This window comes from Myxine glutinosa, chromosome 1, assembly GCF_964187855.1.
Source record: "Myxine glutinosa chromosome 1, kmMyxGlut1.1, whole genome shotgun sequence".
In the NCBI taxonomy this organism is placed as follows: Eukaryota; Metazoa; Chordata; class Myxini; order Myxiniformes; family Myxinidae; genus Myxine; species Myxine glutinosa.
Window position 1 is genome coordinate 104,877,055 of NC_136261.1, and position 22,939 is coordinate 104,899,993.

The following is a 22,939-nucleotide window of genomic DNA, read 5'->3' on the forward strand; positions in this document are numbered from 1 at the left end:
AAAACTGGGTTACTCTCTATGTTGCCATCCCATTCATTCTCTGTATTCAACAGCATTTCCATATATCTTTTCCATCTTCCTTTAATTCCATCTGGGTCCACAACGATTTGTCCCCCTTCATCCTTCAAGCAGCTCACCCCCATCACATCACACCTCTCTTTCGCTATCTGCTTTGCAATCCTGAATACCGCTCTCTGACCCTCTTCCGAATCCAAGCGTTCTCCGAACATTTTCCTCCATGCCTCCTGGCCTTTGCTACCTCTTTCTTTGCAGCCATCTTGGCTGCCTTACAACTTTCATGCCCTGCTTTTTCTGCTCCCGTACCTTTCGCCTTCTGCCACTCCTTTAACTTCTTCCTCTTCTCGTCAATCCTCTTTCCAACTTCATCATCCCACCACCATGTTTCCGAGTGCCTCAATGGTCCTTTTGTCCATCCACATACCTCACCAACGCTCCCAACAGATAGTAGAAACCATTAACCATTAACCAGTTGGAAACCATTAACAATATACATCTCGAGTGGTATCTCATCACAAGTACGGTAATTGTTGTATTGCAAATTGGTTAAAAAAAAATTGATGTAAAACATCGTACCTTGTAATAGAAATTCTCATCTTCAAATTTGGCTCCATATATGCTCTCACCACCAGTTCCGTCATGATTGGAAAAGTCACCACCTTGAATCATAAAGTTGCTGATAACTGAAAGTGGGGGGACGGGGGGGGGGGGACGGACAATGCGACGTAGTGTTGAATGTATAATAATAACAAAATATAACAATAGCAGCTGTCATGCAATGTGGTCTTCATGTAATCAAATAGTACCAAAATAAGTTAGTCTTTCAAATCGTACCATCTGTAGGGTGCCCACAGTTCGTTTGGAACAATCATCTATCTATAATTCCAGTAATCTCTGTGTGTGTGTCTGTGTGTATGTCTGTGTGTATGTGTGTGTGTATGTGTGTGTGTATGTGTGTGTGTATGTGTGTCTGTGACCGCTGTTTCTCGACAACCACGGGTCCGATATACTTGAAACTTGCCAGATATATTGCTGGGGACCTGAGGATGTGCCTTTTCAAGGTTTCATATTAATCGGAGAAGTAGTTACCGAGCTATGTCCAAAAAACGATTCAACCAATCAGAGAGCAGCGAGCTATCACGTGTGCCGAACGTGGCGAACAGACTCTGCCTCGGACGGCACATTTGAGAGCGTATTCATTTATTTCACGTTGGCAAACTATGTTGGCGCTATGTTGGCGTTAAACTATGTTTTAAAACTAATTAAAACTAATTTGCGATTCATCGTAACTGCGATATGCGACCTTCCGGACAGTCAAATTAGGACGTCACTTCCGGACTTACGGATAGTCATAGTGACGACGTACTGATGCTGAACGTGGCGAGCAGACGCTGTAAGGTACGATCGATTGTAGTACACGTTTATAATAACTCTGCCGATACAGGCCCGATTAACTGCAGCGCCATCCGAGCTGCGGCGTCGGGACGATACATTCATTGTACGGTCACATCACGCACTTACGGGCACGCCCATGGGCCCATGGGCACGCCCATGCATGCATGGGCGAAGACATTTTTTTTTTTTTTTTTGGCAAGGAACGGGCACCCACGTACGGGCACGTCCTAGTTAGAGTAATGACACCTATACATCTCTCTCTCTCTCTCTCTCTCTCTCTCCTGCAAATGACACTGTACATCTCCCTCAATTTGAGTTCACAATTACCACAAACACTAGCTGAATGGACAGGCAGAACCATTATTCATAGATGTAGGAATGGTTTCACATGATAATTTCTTGCAACCATCCCTACCTTGTTTGCATACTTTTTGGTACATTTACCATTGAGGTTAGTTTGGTACATCATGGGCGATGAAGCTCAAAAACACTGACGTAATTAAAGGCCTAATGGGTATTTTCATACATCCTTTTGCAATTATTTTTTTTGTTGTTGAAAATATTCCCGAGTTATGTCCCAAGGAATGTACAGTTGTGGCCAAAATTATTGGCACCCTTGCACTGTTTTCAAATGATGCACCATTTCTTCTAGAAAATTGTTGAAATTAAAAAATATTTTGGTATCCACATATGTATTTCTTTAGTTTGCAGTGGAACAAAACAAAAATAGCTGAAAAAAATTACTAAATATTAACTTATTCCACACAGAAATCCTAAATTGGCCCGGACAATATTATTGGCACCTTTTAGAAGTCGTGACAAATAATTAGATTTCAAGCAGGTGATTCTCCTTTACTTTGGAAATGAACTCACCTGTGGTGAGTTGCAGATGCCTGCAATATAAAAATCACTCATTCAACCAGTTTGAATGGAGAAAAGGAGTCATTCTGCCGTTTTGTGTCACTGTGTGTACGGAAATGAGCATGGAGAAAAGAAAGAAAACAAGAGAATTGTCTGAGGTCAGACAAGATTGTAGCCATCTCCAGAGAGACTGATGTTCCTGTGTGCACCGTACGCAATGTTATCAGGAAGTTTAAGCACCATGGCACTGTAGCCAACCTCCCTGGACGTAGCCACAAGAGGAAACTTCATTGAAGATTGCAGTGAAGGATTTTTCGAATGCTGGAGAAAGCACCTCGATCAACTGCCAAACAAATTCAAGCTGATCTTCAGACACAAGGTACGACAGTTTCAACTGGCACTATGCATTGCCAACTCAATGAAAGGAGACCCATGAGGACCCCACTGCTGCTGAAACCACCGTTTAGAGGCCATTTTTCCCCGCAAAGCGGGGGTTGGCCTTTTCGGGGACCGTGGTTGTTGTTGTTTTTTGGTCCCCTTTTTGAAGCAATGTTTTACGGCCGGATGCCCTTCCTGCCGCCAACCCTGTTTGTCGCCTTTTTACGATAAACAGGGAATTACCAGTGTACTGGTACTCAATTTGCCGACCTCGGAAGGATGAACAGGCTGAGTCAACCCCCCTGGCGTTAATTCAGCGATCGACCGGGATTCGAACCCAGGATCCTTGGATCCTAAGCTGGCACCCTAGCCGCTAGCCCAACACCAGGGTCAAAACAAAGAGAGACCGGAGAGAGACAAAAGAGACAAATCTCAATGCTGAGAGAGAGACAAAAGAAAGCCCGACCGGAGTTTGCCAAAACACACTTGAACAAGCCAAAATCCTTCTGGGGGTATGTCCTGTGGACAGATGAGACCAAATCAGAGCTTTATGGTAAAGCACATCATCTCTATGTTTACGGAAAACAAAATAAAGCCTTCAAAGAAAAGAACACCTTCCCCAGTCAAACTTGGAGGTTCAGTGATGTTTTGTGGTTGCTGTGCTGCCCCTGGCACTGGGTGCCTTGAATGTGTGCATGGCATCATGAAATCAGGAGATTACCAAGGCACTTTGGAGCACAATTTTCAACTCAGTGTCAGAAAACTGGATCTCCGTCGAAGGTCATTAGTTTTGCAGCAGGACAACGACCCCAAACACACTTCAAAAGGCACACAGGAATGGTTCAAGACAAAACGCTGGACTGTTCTGAAGTGGCCAGCAAGAGTCCAGATCTAAATCTCATTGAACACCTGTGGGGAGATCTCAAAGCAGCAGTTGGGAGGAGGCACCCTTCAAATCTGGGAGAACTGGAACAGTTTGCACAAGAAGAGTGGGCCAAACTGCCTGTAGAGAGGTGTAGGAAGCTCATTCGTGGCTATATGAAGCGCTTCACTGTAGTTATTTTGTCCAAAGGCCGCGCTGCCAAATATTAAGTCTTGGGTGTGAATAATTTTGTCAACGCCATTTCCTTTTTATTTTCTGACTTAAAAGGATATATTAAGTTCTGAATCAAAAGGAAACGTTCTGTAATATTAACAGTGAAATAAAGAATTGTGGAGACCAAATACTTTTGTCAATTTAAACTTATTTCAGGGAAAATTGCGAGTTGTTTGAAAAAAGTGCAAGGGTGCCAATATTTTTGGTCCACGACTGTAAGTAGCCTTTATACATGGGTTACGATGAGAAAATTGGATAATTTATGTCGTGCTTTGCAGGAACACAACTCCAACGACTGGGGACAAATAGCATTATATATTGTTGCGGATCTCGAAGTACGGCACTCCCCTTACCGAGGGGTGTTTAATCCCCTCGTCTTTTAAGCTGGCCGTCCGAGTCCTAGAAGATATCGCGCTCCTTTGTGGGGTTGAGGTTGACCAGGGTGACTGGTCAATGGAGTCCCAGATACTTTCGCCAACCTCTCCGCAAAGCAGGACGATACTTCTGCTCGAGCCACGGACAAGATGGAAGGTTGCCAAGCGGTTTAGCAATCCCAGGCTCAAGCCATTAGCAATAAAACTAACCCGATTCTGAGCGGTTGGCCAAATCGTGCCACAGGTACTCAATGGGGAAAAGACTAAAGCGACCGAATGAGAGGAACCAAAGAATAAGGAGGGTAAAGGAAGAACAAATATGGTTTATTAACTATCTAAAAGAGGAAACGAAAGAAGGGAATATACAGAAGAAAGGAAGTAAAAGGACATAGGGCAACCTTAGACACTTATATAACACGCCCATGACAATACAAACAGACTCACACGGAATGGTCGCTGGTAGGGGAGGAAGGTCCAGGCAGATGGTTCCAGGCGATGGGGTGGTCCAGGCTCCGGGTCCGCGGGCGAAGAACGGCTGGCAGCTTAACGCGCGACCGGACCTTACAAACGCGAGGGGTTGGAATGCGCGTACGTATAGCGTGCCGAATGCTCTCAAAACCACGGCAGTTCGTGTCGAAAACGATCGTCCCAAACGATCCTCTGCGCAATGTTCTTATGTTCGCCGCCTCTGCGCTGTTCTCTCGCATCTGCCGATCTCCCCCGCATCTGCTCTCTCGTTCATCTCCCGAATCCTCTCTGGTCCATCTCCGTAAAAAGGCTTCGCGCTCGCGCTTTTATTAGAAGCCTCGTGTATCAAGCCGCGTCCGCTTTGCTCCGCCTACCGGTGAACACGCCTCGGCCCGGATTGGCCGCGAGGGTTCATCAGTACCTCCCCTCGTGACGCGTTGGCCGCGAGGGTTCATCAGTACCTCCCCTCGTGACGCGTTGATGGGGCCACGCCTGTGTTCCTGGCCGCTCCTCCCTTTTTCTCCCACTCTGACCGCATGCGTAATGGCGGCGGGCAGGAACAAACCAAACGGGGGCGATGCTGCTGGCAATGGCGGCTTGGGGCGAGCTTTAGCTCCAAGGCAGCGAACGCTGCAATACGGCTACTGGCACTTTGGAGAGCGAGAGAGAGAGATTGGGGATAATTGAAGGGGCCTAAGTTATTTGATTAATACAACGCAGAGTCAAACTATTGGAAACAGATCCTTACCTGAAACACATACTAATGAAATAACTAAAGAAGATCCTATGGTGTCCTAGGTGTTGTACATGGCCTAACTAGGGTGCAACCTTTACAACGGGGGATATTTACAAGAATTATTATTTTACAAAGTGGAGGTTCTAAAAACCGTAACACAGCACCCGTCTCTCCTCCAGGCACATCCCGTGCCGACAAAAACTTTAACTTAATATGCCACTCAGGTGTAGTAACCTTCTACTATTAACCTTACCCTGAGTGCGACAGTTTTAAAACAATTAAGTATGTCCCGCCTGCTGCGTTGCATTCTATCTACAGATTCACGCACACAGGATAACCGAATCATGGAATTAATTCGCAAACTACACATGGACGGTGGGGAGCATTATTTACAAAGACACTACTTGGTATTTACAACGCGAACCCAGGACCTGTCTTTTGGGAAACAAAAGCAGAGTTTTTGGAAAGAGGAAAGGTCATGCACTGCACTGCACCGGTACACCATACCCATGGGCGCTCTGAGACGCACAATTGATATTGCAGTGCAATCTCAGAGCACCAAAAGCACCACCATAAAGCACCCAATAAAAAAACACAAAGCACCATCCAATGCACAGTTATACAGTTCAAAAAGTCACACTGGCGTCCTCGCTGCACAGCCGATGTTGTGCTGGGGTCGATGTTCTGGGTGTCTTCTTGACTTGCTGCCTATTTGAGGGATAACAACACAAAAAGGGCACAAAAGCGTCCACTTTTTTTTGTTTAATTACGGCCAGCAGGGGCCATCTCGGGTGGTCCACCTGCTTGGCATAGGTGCCACCTTTACCGTGGTCCAGAAGCCAGATTCCCCAGCAGTGGCCATGCCACAGCCGTGTGATCCATGATGTGGTGCTCGGCCACAAAAGTGTGGTCCATAAGTGGGCTTGGCCACAAACGTGTGGTCCATAAGTGGTGTACCGGTCCAGGCAGGCAGGCAGCGGAGGTGCGGGCACACAACCGCGGCACCTGCATGCTCTCCCCTCAGTGCCCAGAGAGCACGGTCCATAGGTGGGGAAGGAAGACAAAGCAGAGTTAGCGGGGTGCAAGGGCGCAAGGGTACACATCAACCCAAGGTAATGCAGAGGTGAGGTGCGCAGAAGAGCGAGCGGAGAAAGCTCGTCCCTACCGTACGTCCCCCCCCCCCCCCCCCCCCCGTCGCCTAATCTACCCTTGCCCCTTACCCCGTATTTACACAATTTTACAAATTCGTCGCTACCGTCCTGTCTTCCCCATCTCTCCCCTAATTCCAAATTCATCAACAATCCCTCTAACCAAATTTGCCATCAATCAATTTATCACCAATTCTCCTAAGGAGGAAGAGATGGAACATCAGCACAATGTCACCCCCACGTCATGATGCGTCTCACCATTCCAAACATCTGCACAAACCGGTGGTGTGGAGTCTTGTCACCTTGGTGAGCGGATGCAGATGGTGCGAAGAGATTCCAATCCTAACTATACTCGAAATGACATTAACACACTTTACACCATCCGGGGTCTTTCCCTGCCAAACCATTGGCCATCTTACACTATGTGGTTCTAAGAACCGAACTCCCATTGACCAAACGGTGGTGCTCACCAATTTGGGGTCTCACTCCCCCGATTCTACTCCCTGTGCCCTCGCATAATTTCCGGGCTGGGTCGTGTGGCTCACCAGCAGGTCTACTCACCTGCACGCCTCTGCCACTGCAGTTGTCTCCGAGCTTACCTGCTCCTTACCCTAACCTATCTGGGGAAGGCCCTCTGGTGCTCTCACCCCCTACCGCCCTCTCTGGCGTCGGGCTACCCGGGTCCGTCCTCCGGATCCTCGGGCCCCATTGAACAACTCTACTGGCTCCCAGAGCCTACCTGCGGCCTCACCTGGCCGACATACTAACAGTGGCGGAGTGCTCAACCAATCACACTCACTAACAGGCCACACGCCCAGCCAATCTCGTTCCACTAATGCACCCAACACAACACTCTGTGCAACTACTCGCACCACAGATGCCAATTTCCAACCACAATTTACCTACTCCCTCTACCTACTTTTAAATTACCCTCCCTGGGTACTCGTGAAGGGGTCCATCTTCCCCATCCACTTCTTTCACACCAACCACTCCACTCCACGTATTCCACACTACTCACTCCACACCATCCATTCCATACTCCATTTACTCCAGACCATTCATTTCATCCAACCATTCTCCATACACCTGTACTTCACCTGCACTTGCACACTCACCTGGTGCTCACACACACCTGGTGGCACTTGCACCCTCCTTCCCTCCAGGACCATTCACTCAAGACAATACACTATCACACCTTTCACGATACTCTGCTCAATCACTTCCTACACACACACTGCATCATCTAAGCTGACGACTCCCTTCTAAGATTCGTGCTTCCCAGTCGCCCCTTATACTATTGCACTCCCTCGTCATTATAATCCAAACTAATCCGCTACGTCCCCTCTACATGTACAATGTTGCTACTTAAATCTACTGTCCCCTATGGTCACTTCTAAATCCCTAACAATATAACCTAACCCTCCCGGGATAGTTTTCACAGCCATACCCCATAAAACTATAGCTCCTTTGCCCACAGAATGTGAGGGATGGCAGGGATACCACTCCCCGACACTAGGTATCAATTTCCAATCATCACTATTCCCAATTTCACATCACAAGTGATTTCGAGCCAATTCCCTACCAATTCCAAACAATTACACTATCATCATCACAGTCCGCTATATCTGAGCCTCTCGGTACGTCATGACATTTTCATCACAGCTCGGCTTCGAAAAGAATGAATTCGGGTGGTTTGGTCTCCTGCGGTTGGGTCCGTCCGGCACTCGATTCAGGGGAGGAGGTTTCGTCGGGCCAAGGCTCAAAGCACCATCCCGGCACGGGGCCTTGCGCTCCCAAGCGCGATGGCCCAGCCTTGCCCGGGTGGAACGCCGCCACCACAAGGGGGCGCCGTTCCGACCCCTCCTCCTTCCTCTCGAACCGGGCCGCCCGCTTTGTCTGGCAAAGCGCGGACTCGACCGTGCAGGGCGGGGCCCGGCCCGAATCGTGCACGACGCTCTGAACAGGAGCGACGCGACACCGATCCCCGCCGGCTCCCGCAACCCACACCGCCCGGCACGGACCGGGAGCTCGCGTCGGCTAAACATCGGTCTGAACGCTGTCCCGTTTAACGTCGATGCTCCCCGTACATGCTCACACCACTCGTTCCGTTCTTTGCTCATACATCCCATACACTCCGTCAATTCCACCACCGCACTGTTACACACCACTCGCTGTTCGCACACCCCATAACACACCTAGGCGCACACTCGTCGTTCGCACACTTCTCGCGTGCACTCTCCCCCGTTACGTACTCCGTAACCACCACAGGCGTGCACTCTTCCGTTACATCCCCTGTAACACTCCCCATCACGCGCTCCACCACCAACTCAGGTGTGCCTCCTCGCACACGCTCAACCATTCCAAGTGTGCATCCTCGCACTCGCTCCTCATCCATCTCACTCTCCGTATAACTCTCATCACACATACACTCCGACGTGCATTCTCGCTCGCACTCGGTTTCACTCCCACACTTTGTAACACACTCACTCTTCGACGCACACATTTTCCTCACACGAGTGCCATTTTCTCTCACAGCGCACCACGGACCTCCCACAAACGCCCGCGGTACGCTGGGATCCCAAGCGCGCGAAAAGAACATTCTCCCACAAAATCTTTTTGCACCATATACCACCTTACTCACCTTTGGGATCCTCCTCTCCACACACACCTGCAAATCTTTATAAGGATTAGCAAGTACGGCATCAGGATGTGAATGCAGACTTTGTATGCATTCCATCTCTATCTCCGATTTAATTCCTCTCTCTGCCGTCTCTCCAATCCCAATTTCCACTCTTTCTTTGCTTTTAATTGCTTTTTCCTCGACGGCCGCCTGTTCTAATAAAATAAAATTCTCTACTTCGGCGGTCGCCGGCTTCCCCATACCCCGGGTCGCGATCTCTATACCCGTCCAGTTACCTGCGCCTTGCTCCAACTCGCGTCTCCCGTGCTCCTCGAGTCGCGCTAGCCCGTCATGTACAAATGCGCTCCTCCCGCACGACCTGCGGTTAACCTCCCTTTCCAATTATTTTGCCTCATACGTGGCTTTGTCCCTCGCCAACTCCTCATTAATTGCTTTGGCTTGGCCATTCACGTCCTCCAATTCGCCCCCTAATTTGCCTTCTAGCCCCCCAATTTGGCTTTCTAATCGATCCCCCATTCTATCTTCCAAATTACTCAACCAGTCTCTCAATCCCCCAATTTTGACTTCTAGGCCCCCAATTTGGCTTCCCAATTGCTCACTATTCCTTTCCATCATTTGTTCCATTTCTCTGCTGGATTTTTCAGCCATTTCTGCCATATACCCCATCATCTGCGCCATGAAGAGGTCCAGATTCACCAGTGCTGCGGGCTCGGCTACCACGGCCATGTGCGAGGCGCCGCCATCTTGTGCACCCGCGACCACGTGTGAGGCGCCGCCATCTTGTGCGCCTGCAACCCCCGCTACCACACCCTCTTTGCTTTCCTCCTGCCTCTCCCCCATCTCCTCCCTGGGGTCCTGGGTCGACTCTAACCCCTCTTCTGTCTCCCCCACCGGCATCCGACCGCCTTGATCATCCATGGCACGATATAAATTTGGTTGTTAAATAATAAATTTCGGCCGCTCGTAATTTTGACCAAATTTTTCAGATGGATAAAAAAATTTGGTTCGGGTCCAATCCCACTCCCCGACACCAATTGTTGCGGCCAATAGCACAATTGGTGTCCAAAATTTGGTCTAAATAAATTTAGTCCTAGGTTCAAGATCCCAACTCCTGACTACCAATTGTTACGGATCTCAGATTACGGCGCTCCCCTTACCGAGGGGGGTTTAATCCCCTCGTATATTTCACTGGCCGTCCGAGTCCTAGAAGATATCGCGCTCCTTTGCGGGGTTGAGGTTGACCAGGGTGACTGGTCAATGGAGTCCCAGATACCTTCGCCAACCTCTCCACAAAGCAGGACGATACTTCTGCTCGAGCCACGGACAAGATGGAAGGTTGCCGAGCGGTTTAGCAATCCGAGGCTCAGGCCGTTAGCAATAAAACTAACCCGATTCTGAGCGGTTGGCCAAATCGTGCCACAGGTACTCAATGGGGAAAAGACTAAGACGATCGGACGAGAGGAAGCCAAAGAATAAGAAGGGTAAAGGAAGAACAAATATGGTTTATTAACTATCTAAAAGAGGAAACGAAAGAAGGGAATATACAGAAGAAAGGAAATAAAAGGACATAGGGCAACCTTAGACACTCTTATATAACACGCCCATGACAATACAAACAGACTCACGGAATGGTCACTGGTAGGGGAGGAAGGTCCAGGCAGATGGTTCCAGGCGATGGGGTGGTCCAGGCTCCGGGTCCGCGGGCGAAGAACGGCTGGCAGCTTAACGCGCGATCGGACCTTACAAACGCGAGAGGTTGGAATGCGCGTACGTATAGCGTGCCGAGCGCTCTCAAAACCACGGCAGTTCGTGTCGAAAACGATCGTCCCAAACGATCCTCTGCGCAATGTTCTTATGTTCGCCGCCTCTGCGCTGTTCTCTCGCATCTGCCGATCTCCCCCGCATCTGCTCTCTCGTTCATCTCCCGAATCCTCTCTGGTCCATCTCCGTAAAAAGGCTTCGCGCTCGCGCTTTTATTAGAAGCCTCGCGTATCAAGCCGCGTCCGCTTTGCTCCGCCTACCGGTGAACACGCCTCGGCCCGGATTGGCCGCGAGGGTTCATCAGTACCTCCCCTCGTGACGCGTTGATGGGGCCACGCCTGTGTTCCTGGCCGCTCCTCCCTTTTTCTCCCACTCTGACCACGTGCGTAATGGCGGCGGGCAGGAACGAACCAAATGGGGGCGACGCTGCTGGCAATGGCGGTTTGGGGCGAGCTTTAGCTCCAAGGCAGCGAACGCTGCAATACGGCTACTGGCACTTTGGAGAGAGAGAGAGATTGGGGATAATTGAAGGGGCCTAAGTTATTTGATTAATACAATGCAGAGTCAAACTATTGGAAACAGATCCTTACCTGAAACACATACTAATGAAATAACAAAAGAAGATCCTATGGTGTCCTACGTGTTGTACATGGCCTAACTCGGGTGCAACCTTTACAAAGGGGGATATTTACAAGAATTATTATTTTACAAAGTGGAGGTTCTAAAAACCGTAACAATATACACACACACACACACACACACACACACACACACACACACACACACACACACACACACACACACACACACACACACACACACACACACACACACACACACACACACACACACACACACAAGTTGCCCGGCGGGGGAAGGGAGGGGTGCGGGGGAGAGAAGGGGTACGGGGGAGAGAAGGGGTATGGGGGAGAGAAGGGGTACGGGGGAGAGAAGGGGTACGGGGGAGAGAAGGGGTATGGGAGGGGGGGAGGGGAGAGGAACAGGGGGGAGAGGGAAGGGGAGTGGAGGGGAAGGGGCATGGAGGGGGGGGGGGGGGAAAGGTGAGCAGTCAGAAGTGGAAGCTCTTTTACAGAGAATTTATATCTTAAAGGGTAGGGGAGGGGAGGCAGGGGAGGGGAGGGGAGGCAGGGGAGGGGAGGGGGGAGGCAGGAGAGGAAGGGGAGTGGCTCACGTTTGAGTGAATGTGGCTCACATTTGAGTTGTGTGATGCCGAACAGGAAGAAGAAGAAGAAGCCATACTACCAAATTCGTACACTTCTGGAAATGTTTGATTTATTTGTATTCAAATGTCTGGTAATTGTTTTGTATTTATTTATGCGAATGTGTACTTGTATATAACTGTCATTCATTTAAAAAGGCTTCAGCACTATCGAGCGATTTTAATTTTTTCAATTTTTTTTTTTGATTTCTTTTGATTTTTTTTTTTAACTCCAAAAAAACGAACTTTAAAAAAACAATTTTTTTTGCCGAAAACACTCCCAGGCACTCACTGATGAACCTCTGAAAGTTTGATGAAGATCCGTTCAGCCATCTCTGAATAAAACGCGGACACACACACACAACTCGTGTTTATATATATATATATATATATATATATATATATATATATATATATATATATATATATATACACACACAGACTTGGCATTTAATATGGAATATTTTTTTTGTGGGGGTGAACTTACTTTTCAAGATGTCTTAAAACCAAAAGTTCATTGGAATTATGTTGAAATTATTCTAGATTTTGTTAATGTGACCTTTAAAAGAAACAAAAACCACATTTGACATTTCGAAACAAATAAATTGATCCTTGAAAGTGATGTAAACTGATATCGAACTCAATTCACGGACAGTACTGTGTTAAACTTCTGTACGTTTTCCAGAGGTATCTCTTTATTTTGAACATTAGCCAAATTTTTTTTTAACAAAAACAAAAGTTAAATTACGACTGGGATTACGGACAGTAAAATTACAGTTCAGTACTTCGTGTAACCCCCACGAGCATTCAGGAGAGCACGTACACGTTGAGGTATGCTGTTCACGAGATTTGCCAAGGTTTGGACAGGAATCGCTTGCCATGCAGTGACAATAGACTGCTGCAATTCACGCACAGAGGTCGGCTGCTGGTCCAAGTGGTCGATTTGACGCGTTAATTCTTCCCACAAGTTCTCTATCGGATTCATATCCAGGGACATGGCAGGCCACTCCATATGCTCTACACCACGGTCAGCAAGAAAGTGTTGGATCATGCGAGCACGATGAGGCCGTGCATTGTCATCTTGGAAGACAAAGTTTCCTCGAAAGGCTGCACGAGCAAACGGAAGCAATGTTTCTTCCAGAATGGCCCTGTGCTTGAACTGGTTCAGGTTTCCATTCAGAACAACCAGGTCAGTTTTGCCCCCTGCATGAAAAGCAGCCCAAACGGTCACCCCACCACCTCCAGCTTGGACTCTTGGCACTATACAATCTTTGTTGTAGGCTTCATGCACTTGTCTGCGCACTCGGACGTGGCCATCTTGACGATAGACCAGAAATCTAGACTCGTCACTGAAGATCACGTGATTCCAGTGTCCTGGCTGCCATTGACGGTGCTCTCTGGCCCACTGCAATCGGCGCTGGTGGTGTTGTCTGGTCAGACGTGGCTTTCTCAGGGGACGCCTGGCACGATAGCCTGCTTGAACCAGTCGTTGATTGACTAGCCTTCTGGATACAGGCACATTTGTCAGTTGCTGCCACTCAGCCCTAAGCCGATTAGCTGACTTGGTACGGCCATTGCGGACTAACCGGTACAGCTGGCGATCATCCCTCCTTGTGGTTCTGCAGGGACGTCCTGGCCTCGGTATTGGAGTAGGGACACCCCTCTGAGCATTTAATAATAATAATAATAATAATTCATTTATTTTGTATAGCGCTTTTCCAGAAGCCCAAAGGCGCTTTGACAGAGTGGAAAACATAATGCATAACAATACATGAAAACAACAATTGCAAAAAGACAAGAATCAAGAAAACAAACAGCAGCGATATACGGCATATATATAAGACAAGAATCAAAAAGACAAGACAAGAATCAATAGGGAAATATTTAAAGCAAAAGGAGGGAGAAGGAGAAGAGATAGTCAGGGGTTAAATGCTGTGGGTTGAATGTTGAATGCAGCGTTGAACAGGTGGGTCTTTAGTGATGTTTTGAATGTGGTGAGTGAGGAGGAGTCTCTGATGGTGTGAGGTAGTGAGTTCCAGAGGGTGGGAGCAGCGATGGAGAAGGCCCTGTCCCCCCAGGATCTGAATTTGGTCCGGATGGAGGGGGTCAGGAGGTTGGTACCAGCAGAGCGGAGGTTGCGGGTGGGAGTGTGTCTGGAGAGGAGGTCAGCCAGGTAGGATGGGGCCAGGTTATGGAGGGCTTTGTATGTCAGGAGGAGGATTTTGTACTGGATTCTCTGGGGGATGGGGAGCCAGTGAAGCTTGTAAAGGACGGGGGTGATGTGGTCACGGGTCCGGGAATGAGTGAGTAGACGGGCAGCGGAGTTCTGAATGTATTGGAGTTTATTGGTGATTTTTGAGGGTGAACCATAGAGGAGGCTATTGCAGTAGTCCAGACGGGAGGTGATGAAGGCGTGGATGAGGGTTTCTGCAGCCGTGGAGGAGAGGGATGAGCGGAGACGGGCAATGTTTTTCAGGTGAAAGAAGGCTGACTTTGTGATCTGTTTAGTGTATTTGTCGAAGGAAAGGGTTTGGTCAAAGATGACGCCAAGATTCCGGATGTGAGGGGAGGTGGATACTGGGATACCGTCGATGTTGAGGGCAAAGTTATGGGTGGATTTTGTGAGCGTTTTTGGGCCAATGATGATTATTTCAGATTTATCACAGTTAAGCTTGAGGAAGTTGATTTGAAGCCAGGATTTTATTTCAGTGATGCAGTTTGTCAGGATAGAGTGGGTGTCGGTGGAGACGGACTTGGTGGAGATGAAAAGCTGGATGTCATCGGCGAAGCAGTGGAATTGGAGACCATGACGGCGGATTAAGTGACCGAGCGGGGACAGGTAAAGGATGAAGAGGAGGGGGCCAAGAACTGAACCTTGGGGGACACCTTGGGGGAGGGGAGCAGTGGGGGATTTGCAGTTATTGATGGAGATGAACTGGCATCTGTCAGAGAGGTATGATTTAATCCAAGAGAGGGCAGTGCCGGTGACGTTAAAGGTGGATTCAAGTCGGGTGAGGAGGATAGTGTGATCGATGGTGTCAAAGGCAGCGCTGAGGTCGAGGAGGACGAGAATGTTGAGGTTGCCAGCGTCAGAGGAGAGGAGAAGGTCGTTGGTGATTTTGAGGAGAGCAGTTTCAGTACTGTGGTTGGAGCGGAATCCGGATTGGAATGTTTCATACAAGTTATTGGCAGAGAGATGATGTTTGAGTTGAGTGGCTACAGCGCGTTCCAAAACTTTTGACAGAAAGGGTAGGTTGGAGATGGGTCTGAAGTTGTTTAGGGTGTCAGGGTTTAGACCAGGTTTTTTTAGAATGGGGGTAACAGCAGCAATTTTGAGGGAAGGTGGGACGATGCCTGTAGACAGGGAGGAGTTTATTGTTGCAATGATAAGTGGAGAGAGAGCAGGGAGGGAGGCTTTGACAAAGCTGGAGGGGATGGGGTCAAGAGTGCAGGTGGCAGTTTTCATTCCTATGAGGAGTTCAGAGAGGTCAGTAGGAGAGATTGGGGAGAACCGAGACAGGGGATGGCAGGACAAGGGGGGGCAGGTGGTTGGAGGGGGAGCGGGTGCGGCGGTGGTCAAGCTGTTGTAGATGTTGTCAATTTTGCGTTGGAAGAAAGAGAGGAAGGAGATGCAGTTGTCTACTGTGAATGACTGGGTGGTGGTGTTCAGGGGGCGGAGGAGTTTGTTTATTGTCGAGAAGAGTGCTTTTGGGTTTCCGGAGCCAGAGTGGATAATTTGAGAGTAGTAGGCAGAGCGGGCGCGGGAGAGGGCATCTTTGTAGTGTTGTATGTGGTCCTTGTAGGCTTGGGAGTGAACTGTGAGACCCGTTTTATTGCGGAGTCTTTCAAGTTGGCGAGCACGAGTTTTCATCAGGTGGAGTTCAGGGGTAAACCAGGGAGCAGAATGGGTGAAAGAAACTGTTTTGGTTTTTACAGGCGCAAGCTGGTCAAGGCAGGAGGAGAGAGTGTGGTTGTAGTAGTCAGTGAGGTCGGAAGGGGTGTGGAGGTCAATGAAGGGAGAAGTGGACATTTTTTCAGAGAGGGTGGATGAGAATGAGGTAGGTGAAAGAGCGTTTAGCTTACGGAAGTTGATTGTGCGATAATGCCTTGGTGTTGGGGCGGGGATGTTGATGGTCAGAGTGATGGCTAAGTGGTCAGAGAGGGTGAGGTCGGAGCCATAGAGATGGTGCAAATTTAATCCAGTGGAGCAGACAAGGTCCAAAATGTGACCACGGATATGGGTAGGAAAGTCGACATGTTGAGTGAGGTTAAAGCAGGTGAGTAAATCAGTGAAGTCAGTGGTTATTGTGGAGTCAGTGGAGTCCATGTGGATATTGAAATCACCAAGGAGGAGGATTGAGGGGGAGAGGGAACATAGCTGGGTCAGAAAGTAGGAGAAGTCAGACAGGAATGATGGGTGTGGTTTGGGAGGGCGGTAGACGACAGCCATGACTGACTGCGTGTGACCAGAGAGTTTTAAAGCCAGGTGTTCAAATGATGGAGCAGATGAGATGGAGATGAGGTTGGTCTTGATGTCTTGACGGTGGATAACGGCAATTCCACCACCTCGGCCCTCCGAGCGTGGTTTATTGACGTAGGAATATCCATTGGGTGTGGTGAGGTTGAGTGTGTAGTAGTCCAGAGGTTGTTGCCAGGTTTCGGTGAGACAGAGAAAGTCCAGTTTGTTATCCAGGATGTATTCGTTCAGGATGAGGCATTTATTGTTGAGGGACCGGGTGTTGAACAGGGTGAGCTTGATGTTGTTTTGAACAGCAGGGATGAATTCAGGTGATTTAGCCAGGGTTCGTAGGCAAGAGGTGCGATCGTGTGGGTTGCTGTGACCAGGTGCGCTGGGACGAAGAGTGAGAGTGCGCTGAGCCGACCAGAGGACGGGGATGGAGTGACCTGATTGCAAATAAACAAACTTGCGACCGGAGCCACGGTGAATGTACCTGGGTCGTCGGAGGAGTCCATTTGATTTGATGGCAGAGATGCATGATGGGGTGGAGCGGGTATTGAGCAGAAGAAGCCTTGCGGCGGAGTACTTCAGAGCCATGCCAGGCAGGAGCGAAGGGACGAGTACGAGGCCAAGGTCGAGGAGGCAAAGCGGCAAACGCAGCGGCAAACGCAGCGGCAAACGACTGCAGCCGCTAATCAAGACCACAGCGGCAAACAAGGCCACAAGGCCACCAAGACCACAAGGCCACCGGCAAACAAGGCCACGGCCACAAACAACGGGAGCGGGCCTTTCGATTCCGTATTCCGTACCATCAAAAGCAGATTCCGTTATCCAGCCGGAGAACACGCGGCACGTGCGGGTGTGAAAAGGCAGGACAGGTGTGAGATGTCAGGTCAGAAAAGTAGAAGCAGACCCTGTACATCCATCCAGTCGGAGAAGCGGCGAATATGCAACGCCAGCGTCCTCTCGCAACCGAACCCGGAACCCGGAAACCAACCCGGAAACCAATCTCGCAACCAACAAACCCATTTCGTTTCAGGATCTTTGACACCTGACCTTGAGTGATGCCATACTGCCGAGCAATGGCACGCTGTTTCATGCCGTAATTTCGCAAAGCCACCACTCCATGACAAACAGCATTGTCGAGTTGACGGACCATCTCCAGAGGAAGCGGCAATAGCTTTGTTGTTTTCCACTAATACAGAACGGAACAACCCTTGTATACCCGACTGTGAAGCCAATCATCAAATGCACCTGTCCGTACATTTTGCCACGCCATCTGTGATATAATCCTGTTGTTGACTTCTTGCTGCGCCAAACAATCAGTGACATGGTTCTTTTAACAAATAAATCACCAAAGTATAAAAGAAACTCACCAGATTGATATACTGAGTTAAGAAAGTAAACCCAAGTCAAGAAAAAAAAATATATTCCATATTAAATGCCAAGTCTGTGTGTGTGTATATATATATATATATATATATATATATGTATATATATATATATATATATGTATTATAATAGGCGAAGGTGATTCTGTCCGTCTGTCCGGGGGTGTGGCTTAGTCTGTTTGCAGAGTAGCTCCACCCATAGCTTGGAGAGGCTTCATGTAAACAAATATCTACCATTTTATTACCTCAAATGGCTTTGAGGCCTGTTTAGTTAGGCTCATGCAGTCTTTCTCACACAGGTTTATTTCAATTCTAATTCGATATATCATTTCATTTTTAACAGTCGCTAACATAGTTTTAGACTCGGTTGAAAAAAAAGGGAAGAGAATCCCAAGAAAGTTTCCGTTTATAGAACGAAATGATTTCTCAAAGGCCTGTAAACTAAAGCCCATTCATTGAGAGTCACCCTCCCGATTTTATCTCGAATTCACCATCTGATTTAATTTTTATCGATGGTTTTAGACTCGGTGTCAGAAATAATTGAGAACATTCACACACACACGGGAAATTGCCGAGATATATTTATAAAAATCGCGCCACGATGATACATGAAAATACAGCGCCTAAAATAACATTCGGGGAAAATGTCGACATAGATTAAAAATTCGCTTTTTCCTTTCTGTTAAGATATATTCCTTTTACGTTTTATGAGAGTCGGCACAAAAACGACATATATATCTTCGTTCTTTCTTATTTCATTCAACATTATTATCTGGAAGTAAAATATTGTTGGGGATATGGGAATTGTGTGGGTAATCTGATGTAAATTTTCCCCTTTTTGTATGCTGTAAATCTTATAAATATCACCCTCCAATAGTATAAATATCAAAAGTCGCCCGTAGTTAATCCATCGCATACACGTAGCCAATCTTAAATTCCCCTCGTAGTTATGTCCTTAATACATGTTAGTATAAGGCTCTGTGGCCCACTAGTTCATTACGTTGCATCAATTAAATAAGACAGGTCCCTCCGACGCCCCATGGCATCTTCCAAGTGCCAGGTTTAGCCACTTTGCTGCATTTCATCTCCCGTCCACTTTGCTGCATTTTGACTCCTTTAGCCACTTTGCTGCATTTCATCTGCCGTCCACTTTGCTGCATTTGACTCCATTATGCACGAGGTAACCTCGGAGAAGAAAGGCGTGCCCCCACCTCGTCATAGAGGGGAGGAGTGAGTCAGCCCCACTCAACCAACCAAGAACAAGGGGTTGGACTTGGAGAGGGTGTGGAGAGAAACATCGAGTAGGTTGGCGAAGGTTCAAGGGTGTGGCATATATAACCCGCACGACGACGACCCCACGAGAGACGCGCAAGGAGAGAGAAATACGTGCGACGATCGCGCAGGCAGGAGATCGGAGAGAAGGACGCGTCAGACGATTTGGAAAGAAGGGGAGGACCAAAAGAGCCAGAGGCGTGCAACGAAATACGTGTGCCGACGTCGCCCTGCTCGCTCCCAGCCTGACAAGGACCGGCTTGCTGTGCACCCTGCCAAGCCTTCCAGCTTGTGTTTCGACCTTCTCCCTCCAGCAAAAACCAACCTGCAATTTCCCCATTCATGTACGTGAGTTTGTTCTGTGTGTCTTGTCCCTGGGTTAATTAAGACTGTTAATCGGTAAGCTAACGATTTCACTGTGTCACCTGCTTTTTCCATTTCCCTGTATATCACCTTGACTGCTCCTTTTGCTTTAGTGTGTGTAAATGATAAATCCTGTTATTCCTCTGTACGTCTTCTTCTTCCTCTTCACATTCGGTCGCTTTAGAGGTTTCCATATTGAATATCTGTGGCGCGATTTTGGCCAACGTTCAGGAATCGGGTTAGTCGGGGTAACTGTTCGGGTGCGGCGGCCATCCGCCTGGCCAATTAACATCCTAGCCGCGTCCGTAACAATATGTTTCAGGAAATTACCGAGAGATATTTCTTCGTTTTTTTTTTATTAGTTATGTGCGCATACACTTTAAATAGGTTTATTTGAAATCTTTACTTTTCACAATGTAATTTACTTGCCATTTGTCATTTGATAATTACGAGACACTTCCTCTTCAGGATCGTGACAATTCATGCGTTGCATGGAAACTTCCATTTCCAAAATGAATGCGACGGTCGATGAAGAACGCAGACTTGAACAGGATGTAGCAAGAAAACGAATGAGATGGGCGAACGAGTCCGTCGACGAACGCCAATGCAGACTTGAACAGGATGTAGCAAGAACCGCACAGAGACCGCACGAGATGGGAGAAGCGCACAGAATGCTGCTGCAACAACGATGAGGAGGGTTGGAGAGGAGCGAGGGCCGAGGGGTTGGACAGCGAGGTGCTAGGGGTTGGAGAGTGAGGAGCGAGGGGTTGGAGAGTGAGGAGCAAGGGGTTTGGAGAGCGAGGAGCGAGGGGTTGGAGAGCGAGGAGATAGGGGTTGGAGAGCGAGGAGATAGGGGTTGGAGAGCGAGGAGCTAGGGTTGGAGAGTGAGGATCAAGGAGTTGGAGAGTGAGGGCCGATTGGAGCGGAGAGTGAGGGCCGATTGGAGCGGAGAGGAGTGTGAGGAGGGATTGGAGAGGAGTGTGAGGAGGTATTGGAGAGGAGTGTGAGGAGGTATTGGAGAGGAGTGTAAGGAGGTATTGGAGAGGAGTGTGAGGAGGTATTGGAGAGGAGTGTGAGGGGTTGGAGAGGAGTGTGAGGGGTTGGAGAGGAGCGTGAGGGGTTGGAGAGGCGCGTGAGGAGTTGGCGAGGAGTGTGAGGGGTTGGTGAGGAGTGTGAGGGGTTGTAGAGGAGTGTGAGGGGTTGTAGAGGAGTGTGAGGGGTTGTAGAGGAGTGCGAGGAGGTAATGGAGAGGAGTGTGAGGAGGGAATTGGAGAGGAGTGTGAGGAGGTATTGGAGAGGGGTATGAGGAGGTATTGGAGAGGAGTGTGAGGAGGTATTGGAGAGGAGTGTGAGGAGGTATTGGAGAGGAGTGTGAGGAGGTGTTGGAGAGGAGTGTGAGGAGGTGTTGGAGAGGCGCGAGCGGTTGGAGAGGAGCGAGGGGTTGGAGAGTGAGGAGCGATTGGAGAGGCGAGTGAGGAGCGATTGGAGAGGAGAGTGAGGAACGATTGGAGAGGAGAGTGAGGAGCGATTGGAGAGGCAATTGACGCACAATTGGAGGGGAGTATGAGGAATTGAAGAGGAGTGAGGGATTGGAGAGGAGTGTGAGGGATTGGAGAGGAGTGTGAGGGATTGGAGAGGAGTGTGAGGGATTGGAGAGGAGTGTGAGGGATTGGAGAGGAGTGTGAATGGTTGGAGAGGAGTGTGAGGGGTTGGAGAGGAGTGTGAGGGGATGGAGAGGAGTGTGAGGGGATGGAGAGGAGTGTGAGGGGTTGGAGAGGAGTGTGAGGCGTTGGAGAGGAGTGTGAAGGGTTGGAGAGGAGTGTGAGGGGTTGGAGAGGAGTGTGAGGGGTTGGAGAGGAGTGTGAGGGGTTGGCGAGTGGTGTGAGGGGTTGGCGAGTAGTGTGAGGGGTTGGCGAGGAGTGTGAGGGGTTGGCGAGGAGTGTGAGGGGTTGGCGAGGAGTGTGAGGGGTTGGAGAGGAGTGTGAGGGGTTGGAGAGGAGTGTGAGGGGTTGGAGAGGAGTGTGAGGAGGTATTGGAAGGAGTGCGAGGAGGTATTGGAGAGGAGAGCGAGGAGGTATTGGAGAGGAGTGTGAGGAGGTATTGGAGAGGAGTGTGAGGAGGTATTGGAGAGGAGTGTGAGTAGGTATTGGAGAGGAGTGTGAGGAGGTATTGGATAGGAATGTGAGGAGGTATTGGAGAGGAATGTGAGGAGGTATTGGAGAGGAATGTGAGGAGGTATTGGAGAGGAATGTGAGGAGGTATTGGAGAGGAGTGTGAGGAGGTATTGGAGAGGAGTGTGAGGAGGTATTGGAGAGGAGTGTGAGGAGGTATTGGAGAGGAGTGTGAGGAGGAGTGGCATTGGAGAGGCGTGAGGGTGGAGAGGAGTGAGGGGTCACATATTATGTGAAATAAATAAATTGTGTTCATTACACCATTTTAACCATTTTGTAAAATTTAATGTGCAGCATGTAAATCAAGATGTCCAAATGTCACACACGTCCATACCCGTGGGATTCCCACAGGTGACCCCACTAGTATATATATATATATATACTAATCGAGATTTAAATTTAATTCAAAAATTGATCCAGACGTCTATTCTCTTTCATACATTCAAACCGACAGAGGTAGTTATTTATCACAGCATCTGGAGAATTTTCACCCTTTTACTCAACTGTTTCACTGTTATTTGGTGCAGCAAAAAGTCAAGAGAGCTATATATATATATATATATATATACACATATGTATATATATATATACACATATGTATATATATATATATATATATATATACACATATGTATATATATATATATATATATATATATATATATATATATATATATATAATTTTTTATATATATATATATAATTTTATATATATATATATATATATATATATATATATATATATATATATATATATATATATATATATATATATATATATATATATATACATACTGAAACGCAAAAGAAACTTGCCACCTTTGAAACCTTTAAATATCAACAATAACACTGCGTGTAGTAAATGTGTGAACTTATTTGTGGACAATAGTGTCCTCACTGTCAGACAAAACGGTCACGGATGGTCACTTGAACCTTCAATGGTCACTTCATAGCACAGCTGTTGAACAGCCGTTTTGACTGTCAGTGATTAGCCAAGAGGTACGGGATGATTTTAATGAGCTGCACGTGATGTCTTGATATTGGCTTTAAAAAGGCCAGTGCAAAATGGGCATTTTGACCGAAAAATTTGACCATTTTGACCAACTTCAAAAAGACCGAAAACACAAAAGAAACTTACCACCTTTGAAACCTTTAAATATCAACAATAACACTGCGTGTAGTAAATGT

General features: G+C 48.0%; 1 protein-coding gene across 2 annotated transcripts in view; it reads right to left on the bottom strand.

Moving 5' to 3' along the window:
• PPID (peptidylprolyl isomerase D) overlaps window positions 1-22,939 on the bottom strand; it is a 74,610-nt gene that overhangs the window by 28,327 nt on the left and 23,344 nt on the right. For both annotated transcript variants that reach the window (XM_078775693.1, XM_078775697.1), the window contains one exon: window positions 595-701. In XM_078775693.1, the coding sequence (XP_078631819.1) occupies window positions 595-701 (107 nt within the window). The remainder of the gene's footprint in view (window positions 1-594; window positions 702-22,939) is intronic.